General features: G+C 39.5%; 1 protein-coding gene across 2 annotated transcripts in view; it reads left to right on the top strand.

The window, feature by feature from the left end:
* Ptp61F (Protein tyrosine phosphatase 61F) overlaps nucleotides 1-25,741 on the top strand; it is a 426,371-nt gene that overhangs the window by 55,730 nt on the left and 344,900 nt on the right. For both annotated transcript variants that reach the window (XM_067140770.2, XM_067140769.2), the window contains exon 3: nucleotides 8,009-8,143. In XM_067140770.2, the coding sequence (XP_066996871.2) occupies nucleotides 8,009-8,143 (135 nt within the window). The remainder of the gene's footprint in view (nucleotides 1-8,008; nucleotides 8,144-25,741) is intronic.

Raw genomic sequence — 25,741 nt, 5'->3', positions numbered from 1 at the left:
TTTTTCACTTCTTTTATCCATTCTCATATGTATCAAAGTCAGGACAACAAAAATATCAAGTGAGCTTATAGAACATATGGATTAATAGCCGGTTGTACTCAAGCACTAGCCTACTACTAGGAACAAACACAAACCAAGAACATATCGTCGTTGCCGCGACAAAACCTCCTATGTGATAATATTTTTGGAGATATACTGACCCGCAGCACATACATTATGAAGAGCGAGAATTCCTTGACCATATTCACACAATATTGCACCTTAGATGACAGAACCTTACCGGCCAAAGTTCTAAGCTAAAATATTTCACATAGGAGGTTTTGTCCCGGCAGTGACAATATGCAACAGACCAATTCTGGCCTCCATTTGTATCAGCTGACTAATGAACTAATATTATTAGTGAAGATATTTTATTAGTCATGTGTAAACCTTTATAAAACAGAATTTGGGAATTCTAATATTATTAGGTAATACTATTAGCTAGTTTTATGAAACAGGGCCCTGAAATGGAAGACAATCATTAGAAGGAAGAGGGTATTCAGGAGTGGGAGAAAGTTCCAGTCCAGGCTCAATGAAAACTGAAGTTCCTTTACGACCACTCTGCCTCAACAGACTTTGTGGTGACTGAATAAAAGAAAAATGGTATGGCCACCAAACAGAATAATGCTTTTTACTTACTTTGAGGTCTGCGGATGAGCGATAACAAGGTTTCCTTCAACATTTACTATATAACAATCATCGTTTGCAATCTAAAAGTTCTGAGTGTGTCGCTCTTCTTCTCCCAGCTCCTCATTGCCACTTGTGAGGGGGCGAATGTTCAATTTTCAACGATTTTTTCATTTCCAAACATCTCGAGCTCCAGTTTACGAACTTCAGGTTGGAACTTTCTTTTCTTCAGATATTCTATTTCTTTAGCTGTTTGTAGTCGAACACTAGCCTACTGCAAGGGAAAAACAAACTAAGAACATGCAACAAACTGATTCTAACCTCCAGTTGTATCAGTTGACTAATGAACTAATATTATGAGTGAAGCCATTTTATTAGTCATGAATAAATCTTTATGAAACAGAATTTGGTTTACTAATAATTATTTTTATGAGTTCTAATATTATTAGGTAGTATTATCACTTAGTTTTATGAAACAGGCCCTTGGAATTCTCATCTGATGAAAAAGAGGATGTAACTATTGTTGTTCTAAATATTGAAGTACCATTTAGGGAAGAGCAAAGCTCGGATGATGAAGAGAAGAGCATATCTTCGTCTCCGGCCAGTGGAACCGTATATCAATGGGGTGATGTAATATGTTTAATTCGATGGGAGGACTCAATAAAGTGGTGACCATGGCCTCAAATTTGACTGGAGAAGTCCCAGTTCATGAAGTAGAGGAATGGGACAAAAAAAGAAAAAGTAGTAAATTAAAGTACCAGTTCCTAACAGAGCCAAAAAATAAATAAAAATGAAAAGATGGGCAGTCTTGACATCTGCGATCAGCTGTTGGGAGAGTATCGAACATTCTTTAAAACAAAGAAATGTATGCTGAAAACTGCCATTCGTCTTATTGATCTGGCAGCAGTTAATGTGTGGATGGAGTGCAGGAGAGATGCAAGCAATGGAATTAAAAGAAAGGCATTCTTGATGTCATGAAATTTTGATTAGCCATAGCTGGAATACTAATTGCATCAACCCACACAGTGCCCTTTCAAGAGGAGGAAGAATAAGAAGGAAGCCCATCAAACAAGATGATGTATGCACTGGCCAACCATGTATGAACTGTGTATGCACATGTTGCACGACAGCTGCTCCACCCAAGAATAAGCATTTCAGAGACTTTCACATAAAATGGACTTACATCATCGTAAGCGGTTATCACAATTTGTTTTCAAAATTTGAGAACATTTTTCAATGCTTCTGTTAGGATTTTCAGAAAAATAAACATATTTTATGTAATAAAGAGTTTATATTTTATGTATCTTAAATCACCATCTGAAAAAAATTATTTCATGATATGATATATAATAATAAAACTGCTATGCACTGTCATATCCACTCCCTTCAGACCCAAAGTAAGCGAAGAGAGAGATTTTTACTAAAGTTGTTATTTAACACCCAAATTTATCACCCCCCCCCCAAAAAAAATAAAAAAAAAAATATATATATATATATATATAAAAGTCTTTTCAGCAAACAAACTATATTCCATTGTTTTTCATGACCCACACATTTGTGTATTCTGGGTCTGTACTCAGTCATTTCTGTGGAGAACTAGTGAAGTTACCAAAGTTCACTTTATATACCTATATTAATATGAACATAATCATGTGCATATGATATGACAGTGCATAGCAGTTTTATTATTCCTCTCCTTTTCTTGTGGGAAGCACTGGTTTGTGTAGAGCTGTCTGGCATCTGAAACACATCTTTGTTCTTTGTGGTACCTCATCCAAATCCTTCAGGCAAATTTATGCCAACTATTTATTTTCCAGTTTTATAAAACGAATAGGCTATGTTGTCATTGATGCTGTCACGGCCCGTACTTATAGATGTGATGCTGTATAGGCTTTTGGGCTTATGCCGTGTCAAGAAAATAAGGTGAAATTCTTTACATTTCGCAGAGAACTGTGCTCTGCGTCATCAGAAGAAAATCTCGACTGTCCACGAAACAGGCTTCTTAAACAATGACCTTCTGAAATTTAGACGTTACAATAGAAGTTGAAATGGTATGTTCATTCGTCACCAGATGGCTCCCTGGACGTGGCACAGCGCTAGCGTTCGAAGTGGAAGCAGACCGAACCATCAGAATCAGTCTAAGACGGTCACATAACATGTGTACGTAACATGACATTGACAGGTGTATGACATTGACACAAGCCTGGAATGAAACATCTGGCGATGAGGAACGTAGGAATTTGGAAAACACCGAGAAGAAATAACAATAGTGAAGGGACAGGGAAGGGAACTACCTTCGTAAATCCTTAATGGCTGGCAACCAGGTATTACTTAATTGATAGCCAGTGTCCCTCTTGAAATTGTTAGGATTTCTACGTATTTCCACAGCTTCAGGTATAAGCCTGGACCTGTAGTGTCTAGTGTGGGTAAGAGCTCGAGCGTCTTGGAACATAACATCATGACCCGACGATAGAGCTTGCTCAACTAATGCCGATTTGTCTGGCTGGTTGAGATGAATATTACGTTCATATTCCTTGATACGGGTACCAATGGCCTGGCATGTTTGGCCGATGTATACCTTACTGCAAGTACAGGGAATTTCGTATTACCCAGGATGTAAAAGTGGGGACAGTTTGTCCTTCGTTTTACTCAGACTGTGAGCAATTTTAGTGGCAGTGCCAAACATGGTTTTTATATTGTGTTTGCGGAGGACCATGGCAATTAAATCTGTGATGTTGTGAATGCAACTTCTTCCTTCTATGAGCTTTGCTTGGTCGTTAATCTGGGATGCAGGGTTCTATGAATCTGCAAATCGCTGTAACCATTACTCTTGAAAGTGACTTTGAGCGTGTCCATCTCCACCTGGGTATTTGATGGCTCTCAAATTTGTCTTACCATCTTGGCGAGTGTCGTGAGAATGCCTTGTTTTTGTGCTGGATGGTGGTGAGAATCTGCATGAAGATAGCGATTTGTTTGGGTAGGCTTACGATAGACGGTATGTCCTAAGGGGATGTCCGGTTTCTTTCTTACCAGAACATCGAACAAAGGAAGGCATCCATCCAACTCCATCTCCATAGTGAATTGAAGGATGTTGCTGATTTAGGTGGTTTAGAAATAGATGAAGTTTCTCAGGACCTTCTGTCCAGACCACAAATGCATCATCAACATACTTCCACCATATCATAGGTTTGACGGGCACCAAAGCAGTAGCCTCCTCCTCAAAATTATCCATAAAGAAATTAGCCACTATGGGCAAAAGTGGGCTTCCCATAGCCACTCCGTCCGTCTGTTCGTAAATACACCGAAGGCCAGGAGAATATATCAACGTTCTAGCAAGGCTCTTGTGATCGAGAGTGTGCATTACACTCGTAAGGAACTGTACCCGGTGACCCGAGAGTTGCTTCTTTTACACCTGCTTTTAAGCAACACACTCGCAGGAATTGTGGTTGACTTTTGATCGCAATACTGCTACACAGGCTGAACGAAAATTCAACCAGGTGTCATTCAGTCAGAAATCGAAGTAGCTCAGAAACAGGCGGTATCTCGCACAAACCCGGATGCTAGTAAAACTGTCGTCATTCTTTCCAAGAAATCCTTGGACGAGAACCGAACGGCAGTTCTAGCTAGGGGTCTTAATTTCGCTGTCGCTCCCTCTAAAATTCCCACTGAGGAGTTAATTGCTTCCGTTGAGGCAGCCATCCACAAATTATCTACGGATGAGGCTGAGGAGTTAAGACAAACGTGTGAGACTCATAAGGTCCGCTGTTGTACCCGTGCCCAGTGTAACAAGAGGCAAAAGGAGAGCTATGAAGGAACTTAGAAATGATTCTGAACTGACCATTCTCTCAGCTGAAAAGGGTAATGCGACAGTGGTTATGGACACTGACGAATATAAGAATAAGATCTCGGCTCTATTGTCAGAGCCAGTTTACAGACTGAGCTCACGTGACCCCACCACTTGTGTGTCCAACGCTTCCATGAAGTTCTTGAGGCAGTCTTCAGTTCCAAAAGAGGAGGCTAAACATCTGTCCCTGGGGGATGCAGTGCCACCTAGATTATATGGACTGTCTTAAGATTCATAAAAAAAGATGTTCCCCTCAGACCTATTGTTAGTGCTCTGGCTAAATACCTAAGCAAATTGCAAATTGCTTCAGCCACACACAGGATGTACTGAATCATATGTCAGGGGCTCTGGATATTTTGTCAAAAAGCTTGTCAACCATAACCCTTTAACCTATGCATTTTTGGTGAGTTTTGATGTGGAGTCCTTGTTCACTAAAGTGCTGATTGACTCTGTCATGTCTCTCATTGAACACCTGTTCCCTGAGGACATTACTAAGCTATTTTATCACTGCATGACTTCCAGCTATTTCTTGTGGGGTGGGAATTTTTACAAACAGACAGACTGAGTGGCTATGGGAAGCCCACTTTTGCGCGTAGTGGCTAATTTCTTTATGGAGCATTTTGAGGAGGAGGCTATTGCTTTGGCACCCGTCAAACCTATGATATGGTGGAGGTATGTTGATGATGCATTTGTGGTCTGGACGGAAGATCCTGAGAAACTTCATCTATATCTAAACCATCTAAATCAGCAACATCCTTCAATTAAATTCACTATGGAGATGAGTCAGACGGAGCCTTCCTTTCTTGGATGTTCTAGTAAGAAATAAACTGGACGGCTTCTTAGGACATACCGTCTATCGTAAGCCTACCCACACTAATCGCTATCTTCATGCAGATTCTCACCACCATCCAGCACAAAAACAAGGCATTCTTATGACACTTGCCAAGAGGGCGAGACGAATTTGTGAGCCATCAAATATCCAGGTGGAGATGGACACGCTCAAAATCATGTTCAGAGGTAATGGTTACAGTGATTTGCAGATTCGTGGAGCCCTGCATCCCAGAGAAACGACCGAGCAAAGCTCACAGAAGGAAGAAGTGAAGGGAACTGCCTACTTGCCTTACATTCACAACACCACAGATCGAATTGCGAAGGTCCTCTGCAAACACAATATAAAAACCACAATATAAAAGCCTCTAAAATTGCTCACAGTCTGAGTAAAACCAAGGACAAATTGTCCCCACTTTTACATCCTGGGGTATACAAAATTTCCTGTACTTGCGGTAAGGTATACATCGGCCAAACATGCTGGTCCATTGGTACCCGTATCAAGCAACACGAACGTAATATTCGTCTCAAGCAGCCAGACAAATCAGCATTAGCTGAGCACGCTCTATTCTCTATTATCATGTAATGATGTCATGTTCCAAGATGCTCGAGCTCTTACCCACACTAGACACTACAGGTCCAGGATTATATGGGAAGCTGTGGAATACTTAGAAATCCTAACAATTTCAACAGAGACACTGGCTATCAATTAATACCTGGGGCCTGTTCCACACACAAACTTTGCAACTTTTCAATTCTTGCAAAGTACAAAGTCATTCTGTTCCACCATGAACTAGGTTGTACTTTTCAATTCCTTCGCAAAGTGAAAAGTCTTTGCGAATGAGTGATCCGATCAAGTTTATTCCATGAGCAACCTGTACAGACCAAATACTGTATGATTTTAATGCTTTACTTTTCGCGGCGAACTTGGCGGTATAATTGTCGTACCGTTTTTATCATGGGGAAGAAAGGTTATTACAAGAAGCTGGCTGTGCTGGAAGTTGTCAAGGAGAAACATGACATCCTTTTTGGCAAATTTAAAAATAACCTCTCAAAGGATGACACACATCAATGTTAACGAGAGTACCGTCAACACATCCATATACAGAAGGAAATTCAACCTTCATTAAAAATCCTGTTTATTTATTATTTATTTATTTATTTATTTGTGTCTTTATTAAGTGGAGAAGTTAGGGCTTTTGGCCCTCTCTTACACTTAACCACATACAATTTTTTTATTTTTACAGTATTAATCTAAAGTATCATTGTAATCAATTACTCTTATTGAGATATATATGTCAGATAAGGAATTACAATAATACACTTAATTAAGGTTACTACTGATGAAAAATTAAAGGATAAATAGAGAGTGGATAATAACAAAAAAATTATATCAACTTATAACCTAAAGAATATATCTACAACTAGCTTAAAGAAAAACTTATTCAAATATAAGGCTAAAATAAATTAACTAGTATGTTACGATCGGAGTGAACTAAAATCATTGTTACCATGTAGTCTATTTCTATGAACAGTCTATAGCCTTAAATGAGAGTAGTAAGGACGTAAATGGGATAGCCTAAGAACTTAAATCTAGTACGTCATTTTTGGTTTCATTCACATGTCATTCACTCTTACATTCATTCGAGTCAACTGTATGTACTCTGGAGGAATTTACGGTAGGCTGTTTTAAATGTCCTAGATGAGCAAGACTTTTTAATATCATCCGGGATCGTATTCCATAACCTCGTAGCGGAGACCAGAAATGAATGGCTGTAGGTATTCGTTCGATGCGGTGCTATTTCAAGTAGTGATCCAGAACCAAGCTAAATCTGAAAAGTGTCGGTGGAACAAAATCTGAACTGAAAAGTGAAAAGCTGCAAAGTTTGTTCGTGGAGCAGGCCCCTGGTTGCCAGCCATTAAGGATTTACGTAGGTAGTTCCCTTTCCTGTCCCTTCACTACTGTTATTTCATCTCGGTGTTTTCCAACGTCGTACATTCCTCATTGCCAGATGTTTCATTGCAGGCTTGTGTCAATGTCATACATCTGTCAATGTCACATGTTACATACACGTGACCCTCTTAGACTGATTCTAAAGGTTCGGTCAGCTTCCGCTTCGAACGCTAGAGCTGTGCCACGTCCAGCGAGCCATCTGATGATGAATGAACGTACCATTTCCACTTATATTATAACGTCTGAATTTCAAAAAGTCATTGTTTAAGAAGCCTTTCTCGTGGACAGTCGAGATTTTCTTCTGATGACGCAGAGCACAGTTCTCTGCGAAACGTAAAGAATTTCACCTTATTTTCTTGACACAGCATAAGCCCAAAAGCCTATACAGTATCATGTCTAGAATAGGCTATGTATCAAATAAATCTTACGACATCCATTTAGCAGGGTCACCTTGCGAAATAAAGGAGAGACTGTAATTTGAATCTCTGCCTGTACCATGTTAAATCTTCTATGTTCAAGCACCTTTTTTTTCTATGTTGCACCAACACAAACAGGTTTTATGGCAGCTCCAACAGTTATTTACGTTATTTCACCTTAGAAACTTACATTTTACAAAGTGTGTTTATCACATGATTATTTATGAGTAGTAGTAACATACCAGCATTTGATATTAAATTCATTTAATTTTTTAACAACAAATTGTTTTATGTTTGCAGATGGAGAGAGCCCATCGACGGTATATCTTGACACAAGGTCCATTACCAAACACTATTGGTCATTTCTGGCTCATGGTGTGGGAACAGAATTGCAAGGCTGTGCTTATGCTAAACAAGATAGTAGAGAAGAAACAGGTATTCATAACTTAAATTATACTAAAAAATATTTTCTCTCTTGTTTTCAAATTTTATGACCCTATATTTGAACTCGACAACCTACATGTTTGTAAAAATAAAAAATAAAATGAATTATGCCATTTATGATGTATCTGGGTGTCTGCTTAAATTTCCTCGAATAGATTAGTTCTTGAGATAGAGTATTGCTTACAAAACTGTTATCAGCTCAGTGACACACTATGTATGAAACACAGCCTGTGCGAGTATACTAAGGCAAGGCACAAAATCTGCAGTGAAGTTGATTGATTTGTGGGAAATAGTTTTATGGAGGTAAAAGATACTTCTGAACTAGTTCCTCATTGTACGTAAATTAGGTTAGACCATTACAGCTTGGCGTTGGAGGGCTGAGGAGTCTTGACGTTGCTCCATGTCCACCCAGGGCTGATCTCCACTACTCTCTGTTGCTGCAGCTATGGTGATGTAAGAACACATGCACTAGGTTGCTGACCTTGCCTTCTTAGCTGACATGACAAAAACGTGTGTGATTTAAATGCTGCTTTGCAAGACAAAAATGTCTTGATTTATGCTAAGTGGGATAAAATTCATGCTTTTAAGATAGGACTTTCATTGTTGGAAAGAAAAAAGGCAATTACAGGAGAAAGATTTTGAAGAATTCGTATCTTTAAAACCACGTGATTTGTCCAATTTTAATACTGATAGAGCTCAGCCAGGAAGCCGTGGCACCAAAGTTCACGTGGAACGAGCTAGGCTAGCAGGGAAGAAAGAGTTGGGGCTGCACCAGAGTTCTGATGGAGAGAGTAAGACAGCAAACTTGGTATTTTATAGCGAAATTACCACTTCGACAGCTTCTTATGGACTGAACTGACTCCCCTCAGAGGGGCTGTAACAGAGGAGTCCATTCCGCACACCAAACGTAAGCCCATGCGCAAATGCCACTACTTCCTGGCTGAGCTCTAGTAACTCTGCATCCTGTAAACAGTCATAGAGACAAATGTGGTTTAGAAATACTGAGGAAGTGTTGCCTGAGTAATACATTTTTATGACACCCTTTTCTGTAAATTTTGAGTAGGCTCTCATGGGATTTTGATGAGAACTGATTATCTTCAATGTAACACAATTTTGAAAGTTAAGTAAGTATTACAGTATTCCAAATGGCTTCTTTGCGTTTTGTGAGAACTTTGAACGAAGAGAGATTCCACTTATCTGCACATTGGCATGCAAATTAGTTACTATATACCTTTGTGAACACACATGATAAATCTGAGTAAACTGTCATATTTGTCCGCTGTCACATTGAAAGTAGGATTAGACACTCATTCTGCTCAAATACTTATTCCTGACATCACTAAGTTGGTAAAATCAAAGACATATCAGGTGTTATCCTTAACCCATTCACTGCCAAACCCGTATATTGTACTAGGAAAAATGTCTGTCTTTGGGGCACTGACACCAGCTTGAAGAGCATGGACTGTTTCTGAGGGTGTGGCATGAAACCATTGGAGTTGGTACAGAGAGGGGTATTAGTTCATTGAACTTAGATTTTTTTGATAATCTGATTTTATTGTTCATTGAAGACAAATTAATATCACCTTTCATACAAGTTGAATTGAAGCGTCGTAGCAGGCTGGAATCTCCAGATCCTGGGATGGTTGCTGGGCACGGCCTGGACAGGAACCACGCCCGTCCTGGATGTGAAGTTCTCGATGTTCTGGAGTTTCTCCAAGTTCTGGAATTTCTCAAAGTTCTCGAGGATTTGAGAGTTCTTGATTTTCCAGGCGCACACATTCCGGGGTTCGATCTCCCATGACATTGTTGATGAAAGGTGAGGCGTGATTCACATACAAGTTCCCCGTACGGCATTCAACTTACTTGTAGCACTGTTGTAACCATTTGATGATAATAATAAATATAATCAATAAAATATCATAAAATATATCATAAATGAAAATATTCAAAAACTTCATAAAATACTTGAAATAAATTAAATTAATAAAAATAGTTAATCGAAATGTCCGTAGTATGGGCGCCAGAGTTCACCAGAATGGATCCCTCGAATTTTGATAGAGCATGATCAACTTTATATCCCAGGGCGTGTACATAATGCTGCATACTGGTACATCTGCTGCAGACCTTACCTAACCTCCTGAAAACGACTAAATAGGTAGGAACTGCACCTAGGTTCATCAATAACTCCACTGATTCTAAAATAGCTAACTATATTCTTAACAAAATCCGTGCATGAGCACCTCATCAACACACACAATTATACATATAATACCCACATAAAATATTGCTGGAAGACTCCATATTTACAACAACAACAATGAAAACAGTGGGAAAACGAAAGCGAGAACTAACTACCATTTGTAGATAGTCCGATGAACAATGTACATATATGTAGATAAATACCCTTCACTGTCTCTGTATCAGTACTACTTGCCAATTCTCATAATCAGCACTTCTAACATCACACAGATACTGTACCTCGTAATACTGTGTTCACAGACTTTAACACTTGTTGTAAAGATATATACATTTAAGTAACACACGCTTTTCTACCCTGAACATAAATTATGGAAAGTCTGAGATAGCTTTCACCAACATATAATGCCAGGCCGCCACAAGTGCTACAATACTTAATGCGCAAGCACTCCACAATCTGTCGATCAGCCACTTTCCACGAATATAACAAGACTACGCTCCACGAACGTTTGAAGTCCAGTCCATTGCAGCCGTGTCACTCCAGTACCGTGTATCAGCACCACTTCCTTCCCGTACAGTGTGTCAGTTGTGGTTCCTTCATACAGTGATGTCGAAGTTTATATAAACATCCGCTTCGCCCTTCCTCTCAGATGATACGTCTGGATTGGTCCTTGCGAGCCAATCATGAGTGATGCTCTTGTCAAGACCATGCCCTGAACTCATACTTGGTCCCAACAAATAAACAAATGCTGGGGGTATATCACATGACTCATAGAACTTTCGTAGTACAATAACATCAACAAACACATCTCATCAGACACTGGGATGCCCGCACGAGTCATCCAAATTACCAGAGTCCAAGATAGCAATGTTTTCCCAGTACAAAACAAATTACTCATATCTGCATATGTGGATATCACCCAGCTTACAAATTTAAATGACAACATTTACAAATGAAATAATAATAATAATAATAATAATAATAATAATAATAATAATAAATCAAATACTGCCAATAATATCTCTGACTTTTACATACAGTGCGAGGGTGTGATATATGTACTATCACACTGTTAAATAGATTGACCTTTAAATTATTGTGTTCACTCATTGCAAATGAAATATGGCAAGTGTTACTAAAATCTTGATTCAAACACCTCGCTGAATCGTAAATCTTCATAAATTGTCACTTGAAAATAAGACGATTGAACTGAATATCTGACCTTGTGTTAGTTGTTAGTCGAATTAATACTTGAGAAAATAATGTGTAATTTATAATGAGCTTGTTAACATTGGCATGGCAGACTAGAATGTTCTATTGGGTCACTAATCATTGTCATCACAGTTCTTAATTCACTGATCTCACCAGTGTATGATTAGAGCACAATATTAAGCACAAGATGCACAGTTTATGCAAGTTCAGGACACATTGGCACGTTTGTAATAAATTAAGTAAATTAAATTGTACTCGGAAATGTCCTATTCCGTCAATAAACAAAATTAAGTGATCATTAAAATAAAACTGCACTTGGAAACAGTCTAATACCGTCCATGAAAAATGATTACGAAGCATAAATTGTGAGTTCAATTATGACACTGAAAAGTTCTATGTTCCCTCGGAACATCACGAGAGGAAAACACAAACTCAGATATGGCATGGGTACTCTGTTTTCTGTTACAATGACACAGGTTTAAACACAAGTCCAGATGCGGCACTCGAAAAATATTTCATGTTTCCACAATCTGTTAGGAAGCATAAGTTTGAACGTTATACTCTGAAATACTCTAAGTTTCCTCAGTTTGTCATGAAACACAAGTTCAATGTGGTACTTGGAAAATTGTAACATTCACACGAAAGTTTTATGTTTCCACAGCTTGTCGCAAAACACAAGTCCAAATTAGACACTCAGAAAATTTCTATGTTCCCAAAGTCTGTTTACGAAAATACAAGTTCAAAGTACGAGTTCAAATGTAGTACTTCTAAAAGTTGCGACACTCACAAGAGAAATTCTAAGTTCCTTCAGTTAGTCACTGAAACACAAGTCCTAACATGGCACTTGAAGAAAATCAAAGTTCCAACTCCGCTGGAACCGAACACTCGAAATGCAAAGACTCGTCCTACCATAGGTTTGGTCCGCACTCGTAGCGCTCCACCCGTCACCCGTGTCACAGAGACGGTGGAGTAACATACACTGACTCTGTAGTCCGGATCGCCCTCCTTTTATACCAGATTGTGGCAAAGCATCTAGAACGTGGGTATTATCTACCCTTATAACTCCTAAAGTACAGGGTGGATTTTCCTAAGAATTTGACATGTTGCGTCTATTACGATGGCCTTCACGTTGGCAGTGTCAAAATAACAACATTTTAACGCTAAATAGACTATTGCACATGGGCCAGGACATTACCATATATGGTCACGCTTGGCCGTGTAGAGCTCACTCGAGGTGCCTACGTCATGGCTGAGTACGTCAACAAGTTCGGCGGGCTGCCTATCTTCCGCTGATGTGAGTTCTGCCATGTAATGTTTCTGATACCACTCATAATGTTTTCTTTCAGTTCCTCCAGTGTCTGTGATTTTTGTTTCTTTCTTCTGAGATTGTAAGAAGGGAATCTGCTGTATGAGCAGGGCTGAATCTTGTTGAAACCACCTACAATATTTTTCTTCTTCCGTGAACTGATGGAAGAACGGCATCAAAATGTTATCTTGGTACCTCTCGGCATTTATTGTCATCTCAAAAAAAAAAAAGCCCAATTATTCACCTTTCACTAACAGCACACCAAACACCAATCTTCCTATCATAATGAAAGGATAGGGCACCATTAGGATTTTCTGCACATCAATAGCGAAAGTTATGACTGTTCACCCGACCATTAAGATGAAACCAGAACTTTCACATAACCCTTTCAGACCTGAAAGGAAACTGGAGGTGTGTATTTTTGTTTGTACGTCAAGAACTGACTAAAATGCTCCTCAATACACATATTAATAGTTTATTTTACAAAATAAAAACTAACATCCGAAAAACAGGACCCACACAATTGTGCGTATCAAAATTCAAAACCTCGTATCACGTACGATGGTGTAGCTTCAAAATTTACGTTCACTAACCAATGTACACACTTCATTGAATATATTCCGGTATTCAGTAAAGCTTCTAGATTAATATAAACGCAGTAAATAAATACTTACTTTCGGCACTACTGCTTCCTGCCATCTTGCCGATCAACTGTGCTTTTTAAACTCTTCTTCCTTCGCCCTGGCGGTCAAGCGCATACTAAAATCAATTGAAATACACGCCACGTGTCCTGCACAATCACTGCAGTCCGGTGTAGCGCCGAAAAAACATCAAATACGGTCAGGGATAACTAAAATACGAACCCGCACAATTGTGCGTACTCGGTCTGAAAGGGATAACGAAAATACGGTGTTGCATTGATATTGTCTCACCGTGTTAACAGCTGAGATTCAGACTGGAGACTGCTGCTCGACAGGTCGAACACGTGCAAGGTCAAGAACTATATGCGCACGTCCCATACTGCAGAACCCCAATTGGAGAGTAAAAATGCCACTTCAACCATCTTAGTTTATAAGAGAGACCCTGTATATATATCGTATTGATTGGTGGATTGAACGTCTGTAATTTCCGTATAAGAAATTTTGTCTAACTATAGCCTGGTTGAACACAGTCCAATTTACTGTGGATTCAGATTGAACGCAGTACAAAGTATGTCTCTGAAAAAAATCATCAGTAAAATTATTAAATTTTAATATAGTATTGAACTGCATACAGGTATTCGGCATTAGTCTATAACCGTTGCAGACTCAGTGCTAAACAGAACTTTAAGCGATGACTGGATGGGGTTTTAGAAACCGCGTGCTGGCTATTCACAGAAATAGCAGGATGTGAACAATTGACTAAGTTTTTGGGTACACAGATCTAAGTTAAGGTGACCATCCTCCACCCCCTTCAACAACATAAACTTGTTTCCCTAACCCGTGCTTACAAAACAAGTGACCATGTTGGTTTTTAGCTTTTGTCATACAATCTCTTAGTCAAGTCTTGAGTTTGGTGCAGGTGCTGTGATGTCGCAAAGAAGAAAAATGTACTCTATGAACAATTTAATACAGTCGATTGTGTCACGAATGGAATCTGTTACAGAACTATTTAAGAATGGAATGTCAAATGTGTGCCTTTTAGGTACAGTGGCTTTCATAAAATTGTGTACTCTTGTAGCCTATTACTTTTTCCCAATCTCCTGTCATGCTATAAGTCATTTTCCATTTACTGCGGTTAAGCTATAACGCAGGGTGGAGCATGTTCAATCACCACCATGTTCAGTCAAGCTTCTACTGCATTTATATAATTTAGGTACTATCTAGTTACTAACTGTTGGGCCGAGTGGCTCAGGCAGTTGAGGCACTGGCTTTCTGACCCCAACTTGGCAGGATTGATCCTGGCTCAGTCCGGTGGTATTTGAAGGTGCTTAAATACATCAGCTTCGTGTCAGTAGATTTACTGGCACGTACAAGAACTACTGCAGGACTAAATTCCGGCACCTTGGCATTTCCGAAAACCATAAAATTTGTTAGTGGGACGTCAAGCCAATAACATTACTGTTCTTCATCATCATCATCATCATCATCGTCAGCAATGTCCCACTCCAGTCGCCCGGGTGTGGTTAACAAACCTCCTCCACTTCTTTCTGTCCTTCAACTTTTCATGATCCATTACTTCTGCCACATCCAGTCCAGCTTCTCTAATGTCCTTCCAAATCTGGTCCATCCACCTTCTTCTCGATCTTCCAACTGGTCTCTTTCCCTTAACTTCTCTTTCCAATTCCCTTCTTGCTACCCGTTCCTTTCCCATTCTTTTTACACGTCCGAACCGTCTCGGTCTTGCTTTCTGTATGTTCTGTACTAACGGATCTATATTTAGCTCTTCTCTGATTTTAATATTTTGAATTCTATCTCTTCTTATCCTTTTAACCGATGTTCTTAAACATTTCATTTCTACTGCTTCGATCTTATCGTCTTGTCTCTTATTAGATACCAGCATTTCTAGTCCGTATGTTAAAATTGGTATGACATACTGTTTACATAATGTTAATTTCGTTCTCTTGAGTACTTTGTCATCCCATAAAAGTTCTCTGACTTGATAAAAATGTAACGTATCCACACAGACGCACACGAGATGCTGTCAGTTGGTACAATTAATTTTATTCACATATATTCACAAATTAACACACACACAACCGTAATCAGAGTATCAAAACACTTCACTTCGAGAATATCAACAAAGCCGTCATTATTAAAAACAACTGCCAACACTTTGATATGGAGGTTACAACTTTGAAACACAGTTGAAAACATATGACTGCGTATTTTAGTATGGAGACTGCATATATTGCATGTCAGCCTGGGATATATACTTGCTACTCCATAACTCTACTAAACAACTAACTAACTTACTTCCAATAACCTCCAAACAATAACTCGTTCATCAACTAACTTCACTGTCCAAATCGTCTCTTCATATAGGTATCCTCGCCAGACTTCCAGAAAGATACGTTACAAAAAAAATATCTTCATGAAAATTCTAGAGTGTCTAATACATAGGTTATAATCTATAAAAATTCTCAATCTTTCACGTGCTATTACCATTCTGGAAGTTAGTGTGTTTCACAATTATGGATTACACTTTATATATACAGGTAAGCATAAATTATAATGTTAATTTACAGGTATTTACATTAACTGAACTGATATAAGTGTCTATATACAGTGCCTGTTTCATGACATAACCTGAAAAACAATGGGATCGTATCGCATGTACACATGATATAATAATAATAATAATAATAATAATAATAATAATAATAATAATATTAATACCAAATGGATGTAACACTTCACAGCTATACATACAATAATAATAATAATAATTGTATAATAATAATAATAATAATAATTGTAAAATAATAATTATTCGAGCTCGATATCTGCATTAGTTACCCATGGGTGAGAGAATTTTCTTTTCAAGTTATACCTGTTATCGCACTTATGTCAAATATTGCCCCTTTACTTAGTCTTTTATTAATTTCAGGGTTGATTTCATTACTTCCATTAATAATGCTACCCAGATATGTAAACTGTTCTACATTCTCTAACCGTTCTCCGTCTGTGTTCACTTGGCTTCTCTTTTTCTCTTTTCCATGTTTTCTCTTAACTGTACATACATATCCCACGTCGTTCCATCTTAAGCGATGGGTCGGCAAACGAGGCTTCTCCACCAGTTGCGGTCACTGAACTTCTCTCCTTCAATGCTTTCCAAAGTATGTCCTCTCTGTTGAATGTCAATCTTCACCATGTCCTTGTACCTGAGTCTTGGTCGCCCTCTTGGTCTTTTGTCTTCAAGTTTTAGATCGTACATTTTTTTTGTAATCTGTTATCACCCATGCGTCGCATATGTCCATACCATCTCAGTCGCTGCACTGTTATTTTGTCCTGCAGTCTTACAACTTTAGCCTGCTTGCGGATTTCCTCATTACGGACTCTGTCCCTCCGTGTTTTGCCGATCATGCTACGGACAAATTTCATTTCTGCTGCCTGGATTCTACTAACATCTTTGTTTCTCATGGTCCATGTTTTGCAACCATAGGTCAGGATTGGTACGTCATAAGTTTCATATATGACTCTCGTACATTTTGTTGGTATTTTCTTGTTCCATATTATGTCTTTAACTATTTTGTAAAAGTTGCAATCTGCCTGAATTCTGTGGGGAAATTTCCTTATCTATAGAACTGTATCATAAGCTTTTTCCAAATCCAAAAATACGAATATGATTTCCTTGTCCCTTTCCAGATGTTTTCCATTATCGTTCACACTGTAAATATCAAGTCTATTGTTCATCTATTCGGTCTAAAGCCCTATTGTTCTTCCTCTAACTGACTTTCTTCTTCTTCTTCTTCTTCTTCTTCTTCTTCTTCTTCTTGCGTTCTGGCCTTGTAAGGACCACGTTACAATTTCAATTCTTCCTTAGTTCTTTCCTTTTCTTCCAGTATTCTTTCATTGTTTCACTATGCTTCTTTTTCCTGTCTTCTGTCCACTTTGTGCCTGTTTTCTTTTCCTTCCTCCCTTGGAATCCTTCCATTTGTAAGACTTTCTTCCTAAAAATCTTTCTTTCCAATAATTCTTCTCGTATGTTGTTCCTTTCCAGGTCTTTCTTGACTTCTTGAATCCAGGTGGTAGTTGATTTCTTTTCCCAAAGGTACTGAAGATTCGTTTAGTTAGTCTATTGTCATCCATTCTGTAAATGTGTCCAAGAAATAGCAATCTCCTTTTTCTTATGTCTATGACTTACTCCATTATTTTTAGCCCATGTGATAAGAGGGTTATACCTCTGTAATTTTCACATTTCTTCCTATTTCCTTTTTTGAACAGTGGTACAATGCTTCCTTGTTGCCAATCTTCAGGTATTCTTTCATCCTTCCATATGGCATTGAGGGCTCTGTACAGCCACTGTAGTCCAATGCTTCCTGCTGCCTTAATCATATCAGCATTGAATTCAACTTTTCCACCAGCTTTACCTTTGGTCATTGCTTTCACTGCCCTTTCAAGTTCCAACCATGTTATCGGCTTCTCTTCTTTTTCTCCATGTATTATTTCCATTTTCTTATCTCCTTCTTCCTCTGAGCAGTCATCCTCATAAAGTTTTTAAAAATACTTTGCCATCACCTTCTGAAGACCCTTTTCGTCATGTACTATGGATACATCATCTCTCTCTAATGCCTTGATTTTTTCTTGATTTATTCTTTTTTTATTTTATTACTCTTCATAATAGTTTCTGATTTCCTCGACTATCTTGCTCAATTTTGTTGGTAAACTCTCCCCAACACTTCTCCTTTTCTTCCTTGATACTCCTCTTTACTTGTAGTTTCAATCTTTTGTATTCCACATGTAACTTTTCTATCTTATTCTCATCCCTCTGATACGTTTTTTTTTTAAGCCCCTGCGGGTGGGGGACGCACATATAGAATATACCCCCGGTATCCCCTGCCTGTTACAAGAAGTGACTAAAAGGGGCAGCCTAGGCGCGGACATGGATTGCGGTTTCGTATAAAAGTGTTGGACCTCCTGTGGATGGAAGGGGCTGAATACATTCACAGGTAATCCCTGCCTGTCGTAGAAGTCAACTAAAAGGGTCATGTAGCCATGGTCCCCCTCTATTTTTTATTGTTTTTTGAGGGTTAGTTGCATACCATTTCAAAATTTTTGTTGTACGTGCTGCTCAGAGATGGGCCTCTTACGTGTGCGATTACGCCCAAAAGCCCGCATTTTACCACCCAGGAATCTTGCGGGTGGGAGCACCATGTACCCTGGCAGTAGTATCCGCTTGACAACACAGGTTCCCGCACAGCCGAATGCCAAGAGGACATATTATTTATTCTTTTTTCTCTATATTTAGTGTTCTGTCCGCACTATGGGGTACATGCTATTGCAGGTGACTGGAGGAAGGGAGCCCTAGTACTCATTGCCTTAGTCATCCCGTATTAGGCATCATCCAACATCGGACCCCGGGCAGTACCGGCTACGACCATGTGGGTATTGCCTTGGCAGCTTGGTTCGGCTACAGAGACCCTGATCGGAGTGGGTGGCATTCGGGGAGGAAGAATTCGGGCATGGCTTCGAAATGAAGTCGCCCATCCCAAGGTGGTCCCCCACCGAAGTCTTTAACTTTTGCTTCCCTGTGAGGATCAACTCCCTGGGAACGTGCACAGCGTGACGGAATGGGATCCAGCTTCCCTAGGTTTCTGGTTGCTACCAGAATCGATGGACATGATTTTAAGCTGGTGAAATCGATCCTTTTTAGTAGACACATTGAAGGCTTCTACGGCGAACTTGAGGATCTCAAGAAAATGGTAATGGTAGTTTGCTTTTGAAGATTCGTACAGCACTGCAAGCTGCTTAAGTGCGACCACTTTGGCGAAATCCCCGTCAAAGTGGAGGAGCGCAAATCCTTGAATCTGGTTCGCAGAGTCATCTTTCACCATGACCTTAATTTGAACACTGACGACAAGTTGATAGAAGACATGAAGAACCGTGGCGTGAGACACGTCTGGCGCATTACGCGCAAGGTCAACGGTGAAGACGTTGCTACTGGTGCCTTCATTGTCTCTTTCAAGTTGTCAGTATTACCATAGAAGTTAAGGTAACAACTTATTGTTGTGATGCGAGGCCGTACATCCTGCCTCCTATGCAATGCTATCAATGCCAGAGATTTGGATATATGGTATGTCGTTCAAATCCGTCTGTATGTGGTACATGTGGACGAGTGGCTCACGGCACGGAGGAGTGCACAACCCCGTACAAGTGCAATAACTGCTCCGGTCTTCGTTCTCCTTGGGATTGGAACTATCCGACATATCTGAGTGAGAAGATCCAGGATATCAAGACCCTGGATAGTCTTTCGTACCAGGAAGCACGCTGTGAGTTTAATTCCACAAATGCACCTGCACGTACACTCGACTACAGCATGATAGCTTAGAGTCTCTCAGGTTCGTCTTTCACAACATCGTTACCTGTGATGATCGCTGCGCCCAAGGCGACTGTTGCTCCTCAGAGCAATGTCTCAAAGAGTAAAAGCTCAAAAGGGGGGGACTACCCCACCTTCGACCAACGAGAAGTCTGTGCTGGCTGGCAGTTCTAAGCCGCACAGCAAGGGGGGAAGGCTAAGTCTCTCCTCCCTAAGAGGTCGGCAAAAGCCATGCCCCAGCCGGCGGAGGCAGCATCGTCGACCGGGGCTGAGAAATCATCTCCCAGCCCGTCTAAACAAGAAAAAAAGGTGGCGAAGAAGAACGCCCTTACCAGGCGCTCTCGCACTTCTCCTGCGAAAGAGAAATCGTCCCCTCCACCTGGAGAGTATGAGTCCGCACCAGCAGGTACTCCTGCTCCAAAACCTGCACGCTCCCCTCGTAGGGGAACTTCCCGCCGCCGAAAAGCATTGAAGTTCTGGACGTCATCCTCGCCGTCTGTCGATGACGGGATTGATGTCGCGCTGTCATCTACATCTAAGGATGTAGATGTTGATAGTGTTTAGGTTCACGAGCATCTTGTCGCTCATAACCTAACACTCCTTTTATAGTCCACACTATGGCACTGTTACAGTGGAATTGTAACGGTTATGACAGGCATCTTGCTTAGCTATGTCAGCTCATTACTGAGTACGTGGCGAGTATAGTCTGTATTCAGGAGACAAACTTCAGACCAGTTCATCATACGGTCTTGAGAAATTTCCGACTACACTCGACAGAACAATATTATGCTCATCGGGCAGCTGGTGGCGTGGGTATTTTTGTTCGTTCTGATACCTATAGCGAAGAGATTCCTCTAAGGACCCCACTGGAAGCAGTTGCGGTGCGGATTCCGCTGCCTATCATAGCAACAGTGTGTAACGTTTATTTTTCACCAGGCCAGACTCTTAACATAAATGATGTTGCTGATCTTATAGATCAGCTTCCACCTCCCTTCCTCTTGTTGGGCGATTTTAATGCCCATCATCCCACATGGGGCTCTGAGACGCCTTGCCCCAGGGGAAGAGAGCTGGAAACATTAGTAACAGACCTGGATTTATGTATTTTGAACACAGGGGAACCAACTCACTTTAGTGTACGTTACGGCACATATTCTCGTATAGGACAATCTGGCCGCAATTTTAAAGTAAGATATTTAGAACATGTGAATGCTGAAAAACATAGAAGATTATCAGCTATAGGAACACACATGACTACCACAGGTCATAAATTTACCAACATAGAACAAGACCTGACCATCATAAAATTTTTTTAAAAAGGCAGCTTAACCCATATGCACCCACCCGCCCTTTGCTCTGACATTGCCAGGAATCCGCCAACTTTTTAGTATGCAACCTTGGCTTTTGGTTAAAACAGTATAGTGGGTGATCGTCTGCGCGTATTATCACGGGACCGGTTTTATATTATTGAGAAATTCCACGCTGTTGCTCATGACACAAAAAACAGAACACTACAGAAATATAACACACACAAAATCCCATTGAAAAATTAAATTTTTCATTAACTGATCTTACCTCAGAAGTTCTTTAGTGTGTGGTATGGCCCCTTAATTATATGACATGAGCCTAACATTTGTCTGATTTGGAAATGAGGAAATAATGGAAAACCAAACACGAGGCAGTGAATGGTGAGATTCGAACCAATCTCCCAAATACGAACTTACAGCCATATGTCTCACTCGATGTATCATTATTATTATTATTATTATTATTATTATTATTATTAAGATTCAGTCTGAGGATCACTGGTAAAGTGTTTGTATCGAGGTACCAAGATCATAGGTTCAAATCCGGCAGTCGTAATCGGAGCTTGAGGGGCAGGAGAAAATCCATTCAGCATTCCATGTCATACGATATTACTAAGCGATATTACTACATTTCGTGATCATTCATGCACAGGATCACTAATAACTTTTCCTTAGTATCACTGTTGCAATCAGAGCCTAAAGCATCAAGTATGCTTTGAATTTCGCTATTACTGAGCATATCGCGCGAGCAAGCAACTTCCTTCGCAGCCATCTTGTCAACAACAGAATACAGATTTTTCGATCGATATTTTAATCATTTCTCTTTGCCAAAGAAGCATACCAGAGCACTCTGGTGACATTTTGAGGCACCAAGAACAGATTTCTAGAAGAAATATTTTCAGAAAAAGCCAACAGATATCACAAACGTATCCAATATATGACCTTGCACCTCGGCGTATCAGGTCGCTTGTGCAGTCCTGGCCCAGTCGCTCGAGCACATATCAGTCCGCTTACGGGTGCATACGAGTTAATGAACACACCTGAAAATCTATACATTCATCTAGAACAACTTGTAAAGAAAAATGATAACCTTAAGGAGGCTATAGAATATAAGAACCCATTATATGATCAAATTCTGGTGTATTTGAAAATGCTTGAAAAAGATAATGAGAATAGAATTGGAATCTGTCCATCTCCAGATAGCCGTACAACGTTTTTCTCCTCCTTTGAAGCTGAAGGTAACAACAAGGAAGTTAATGACACACCAATATTCCCTGACCTCCAATTCCTCAAGTATGTGAACAAGAATGCATCACTATTACACCAGACTAGACTGTAAAAAGACAGGAGATGCTGTTCAAGAGGAAAGCAGGTTTAAAAATAATTGACTACTAGGAATTTAGGAAGTAGCGATATTTTCATCTGCAATAGTAATAGGAGCCATATTATGAAATCTAGATTTCTTCATTTCGCAATTACTTATAAATACCAATATAAATGGTCCGTTATTGGACATTATAAATTTTCCAGCTAACTCATTCCTAGTTGCCAGCGTTTCACCCCCATGTGCTCAGTTGGGCTCATCAGTTGGTACTTAGCACACCCACCAAGACACATGGCTAGTGCATACTGTGGAGGCCACTGCTTAGGCTACTTGGAGCCACTGGCAGTGTCAGTGCACTTCGAGAGATTTTGTCTCATTACCAAAAATTCATGCCTGCTTGGCCATCAGATTATATAGATGTTGGTTCCATATGGGAATCAACATCTATATCAATTACTTATAAATGTATAATTTTTAACTTATAAATTGGCCTTTTCTTTTCTCCATGAACTTTTTAAGAAAAGAATATTCATTAGGACATATTCTCTATGGACTATTGTACAAGTGTTTCCTTGACAGCTGGTTTCAATTGTAGACATTTTTTAATATATATATATTTTAGTATTTTGATTTAATGTTTTCATCTAATCATCTTATGTTAATTTTAAGGACACTTCCTCTCAAGCATTGATACTTTGTCAGTATATGAATTTTTCCTCTTAAACAGTGTTATGTGGCTGAAAATGTTAATAATATATGAAACGTGTACCACTTTTAACCAATAAGTTGCTTTAAGCAATTAATGTATCAACAAGGTGGAAAATAAAATATACTTAGTTGTGAATAGACGTAAGTCTACGCAGCTGAACGTTGGTTCTGCTGTTTTGGTGGAATACACACGATCTCAGTGACAGTGACCATTTTCACATCATCCTTACTTTGTTGAAACAAAAATCCTTTGAGTCTCCTCCTCGATGGATTCTTAAACCAACTGATTGGCCAAAGTACACATCACTAGGTGTCTTTGACGACGATACCAGGCGGACCGTCGGCGAGGAAATCACTTACATCACCCAAGTTATTCTTGCTGCTGCTGAGGAGTCCATTCCTTCCTTCTCAGGGACTCCTCGCCGAAAACTCGTTCCGTGGTGGAACGAATAATTTGCAGCAGCTATCAAAGAACGCCGTCGCGCTCATAAACGTTATCGTAGGCAGCCTACTGAGGCCAACTCGGTAACATTTAAACAACTTCGCGCTGAGGCGCGAGTTCTTATTCGCCAAAGTAAGAAAGCTTCGTGGGAAAGTTATGTGTCATCTATGACGTCACATACTCCATCATCTCGTGTGGACTAAACTTCGACGTATTTCGGGTATCCAAAGTTCATCTTCTGTACCGGGAATTTCCATTGCAGGCAGTATCGTCACTGAACCACTCTCGATTGCTGAGCATCTAGCTGGCCATTTCGCGAAAGTGTCTGGCTCCAGGAATTATCACCGTGATTTCCTTGCTCTGAAGCGGGAGGCAGAACATCATGTTCTCACTTTTGCCACGCAAGCCTCAGCAGACTATAATGTGCTCTTTATGGAGTGGGAACTCCGGAACGCAAGGACACGTCTCCTGGACCAGACAATATCCATACCCAGATGTTGAAACACCTTAGTGAGGACATTCAAGGTTATAAATTTCATAGTTAGTTCCGTATTGAGTTAACACATAAAATAAATACAAATTTTTTAATCCACCTTCTCAATACTTGACAATTGTGCGATGTTCACAAAAACATTACAATGTGCTATTACAAGGTACTAGTTTTGGTCCTATAAGGACCATCATCAGCCTAGCCAAGATACATAAGTGTATACCATAGTCCTAAAACAGAGTTATGCGGTAGATGAGAGATGAAAGAATGGACTGGGGATGTAGTGGAATGATATACATATAAAATGGTGAAAATATGAACTGTTGTAGATGTAGCAAAGTTATGTTGAACAGTGACAAATAGAATCTTTTGGTATATGTCTCGTAAAATTACAATATTAAACAATAATTATCTCAAAATTGAATAAAATAATCTCGAGTTGACGAATAGTCCAAGGTTGAACATTTAAAAATTGGTTTATGTCGGATTTTAATCAATGTCCAATGTTTCTATCAAGTTTTAGAAGATATGAAGTTCAACATTGGCGCAGAGGGAATTATTTTGTCCAATAAATCCACAACAGAGGTTAAATGTTGACAAAACTGTTGGACATATCTTGTGGTAGATTGAAATATTGTTGTGTTACAAAGGAGCAATTCCAATTCAATAGGAACCAAATGAACCTGGAGAAAAGAAAGTTCGAGTTAACGCAAGAAGGAATTGAAATGAGGGGACGAGACTGGCGAAAAAAAGTAAGAGAACAAACATTGAGGGCTCACCTTGCGCAGTGTGAAACAAGCTTGCCAGTTGAGTGCAACTAACAGAGTGAGAACAGCGTAAGGCAGAAGGGAAGGAAGTTGGTGAGGGGAGGAGCATAGAATGACGTAAGTGGGGAGGAGCGGGAAAATGGCTTAAGGCGAGGTAGGCGGGAGGGAAGATGGTGATGTTTGTGTTGGAGGGGGACCTTTAATTGACTTGAAGAAAGAATTTTGGTCTACTGACTTGCGCTTTTTCTGAAATAAGTGATGAAAAGATCAAATAAAATATTAGGTTTCTCGGTTATTTCATTGATATTGTAGTTAGCGTTAAAGTATTGGTCCAAATGTATATAAAAATCCTTGATTATATTAAGTACAGGGCCTTTATTAGCTATTTCAAGGATATCCATGTCTGATTTGATGTTCGTAAACTTATCATTATAGTCGACCATATGTTGGCCGATAGCCGAAAATTTGTTATATTTGACTGCATTGAAGTGTTCCGAGTATCTTATATTAAAGCTTCTACCGGTTTGCCCTACATAAGAAATATTAGAACAGGAGTTACATTTAAGCCTTTAAACACCTGATTTTGCGTACTTGTTAACTTTATTAATGTGTGATGTAATATGTAGAATGTGTGTGTTGTTGGTTTTAAAAGCTATTTTTACGCCTTTTTTTCTTTAAAATATTAGTGATCTTATGAATTTTGTTGGTGTAAGTGAAAGTAGAAAAGGATTTGTATTTAAGTAGTTCTTTTTTAAGTGTGGTTTTGGGACGGAATTGATGTTTGTTGATAATACTTTCTATGAAATGGCTGCTGAAGCCATT

The sequence above is a fragment of the Anabrus simplex genome, chromosome 2 (genome assembly GCF_040414725.1).
Source record: "Anabrus simplex isolate iqAnaSimp1 chromosome 2, ASM4041472v1, whole genome shotgun sequence".
NCBI classification, from domain to species: domain Eukaryota; kingdom Metazoa; phylum Arthropoda; class Insecta; order Orthoptera; family Tettigoniidae; genus Anabrus; species Anabrus simplex.
The sequence above is the reverse complement of the archived record's forward strand: the minus strand, read 5'-3'. Positions and strand labels throughout refer to the sequence as shown.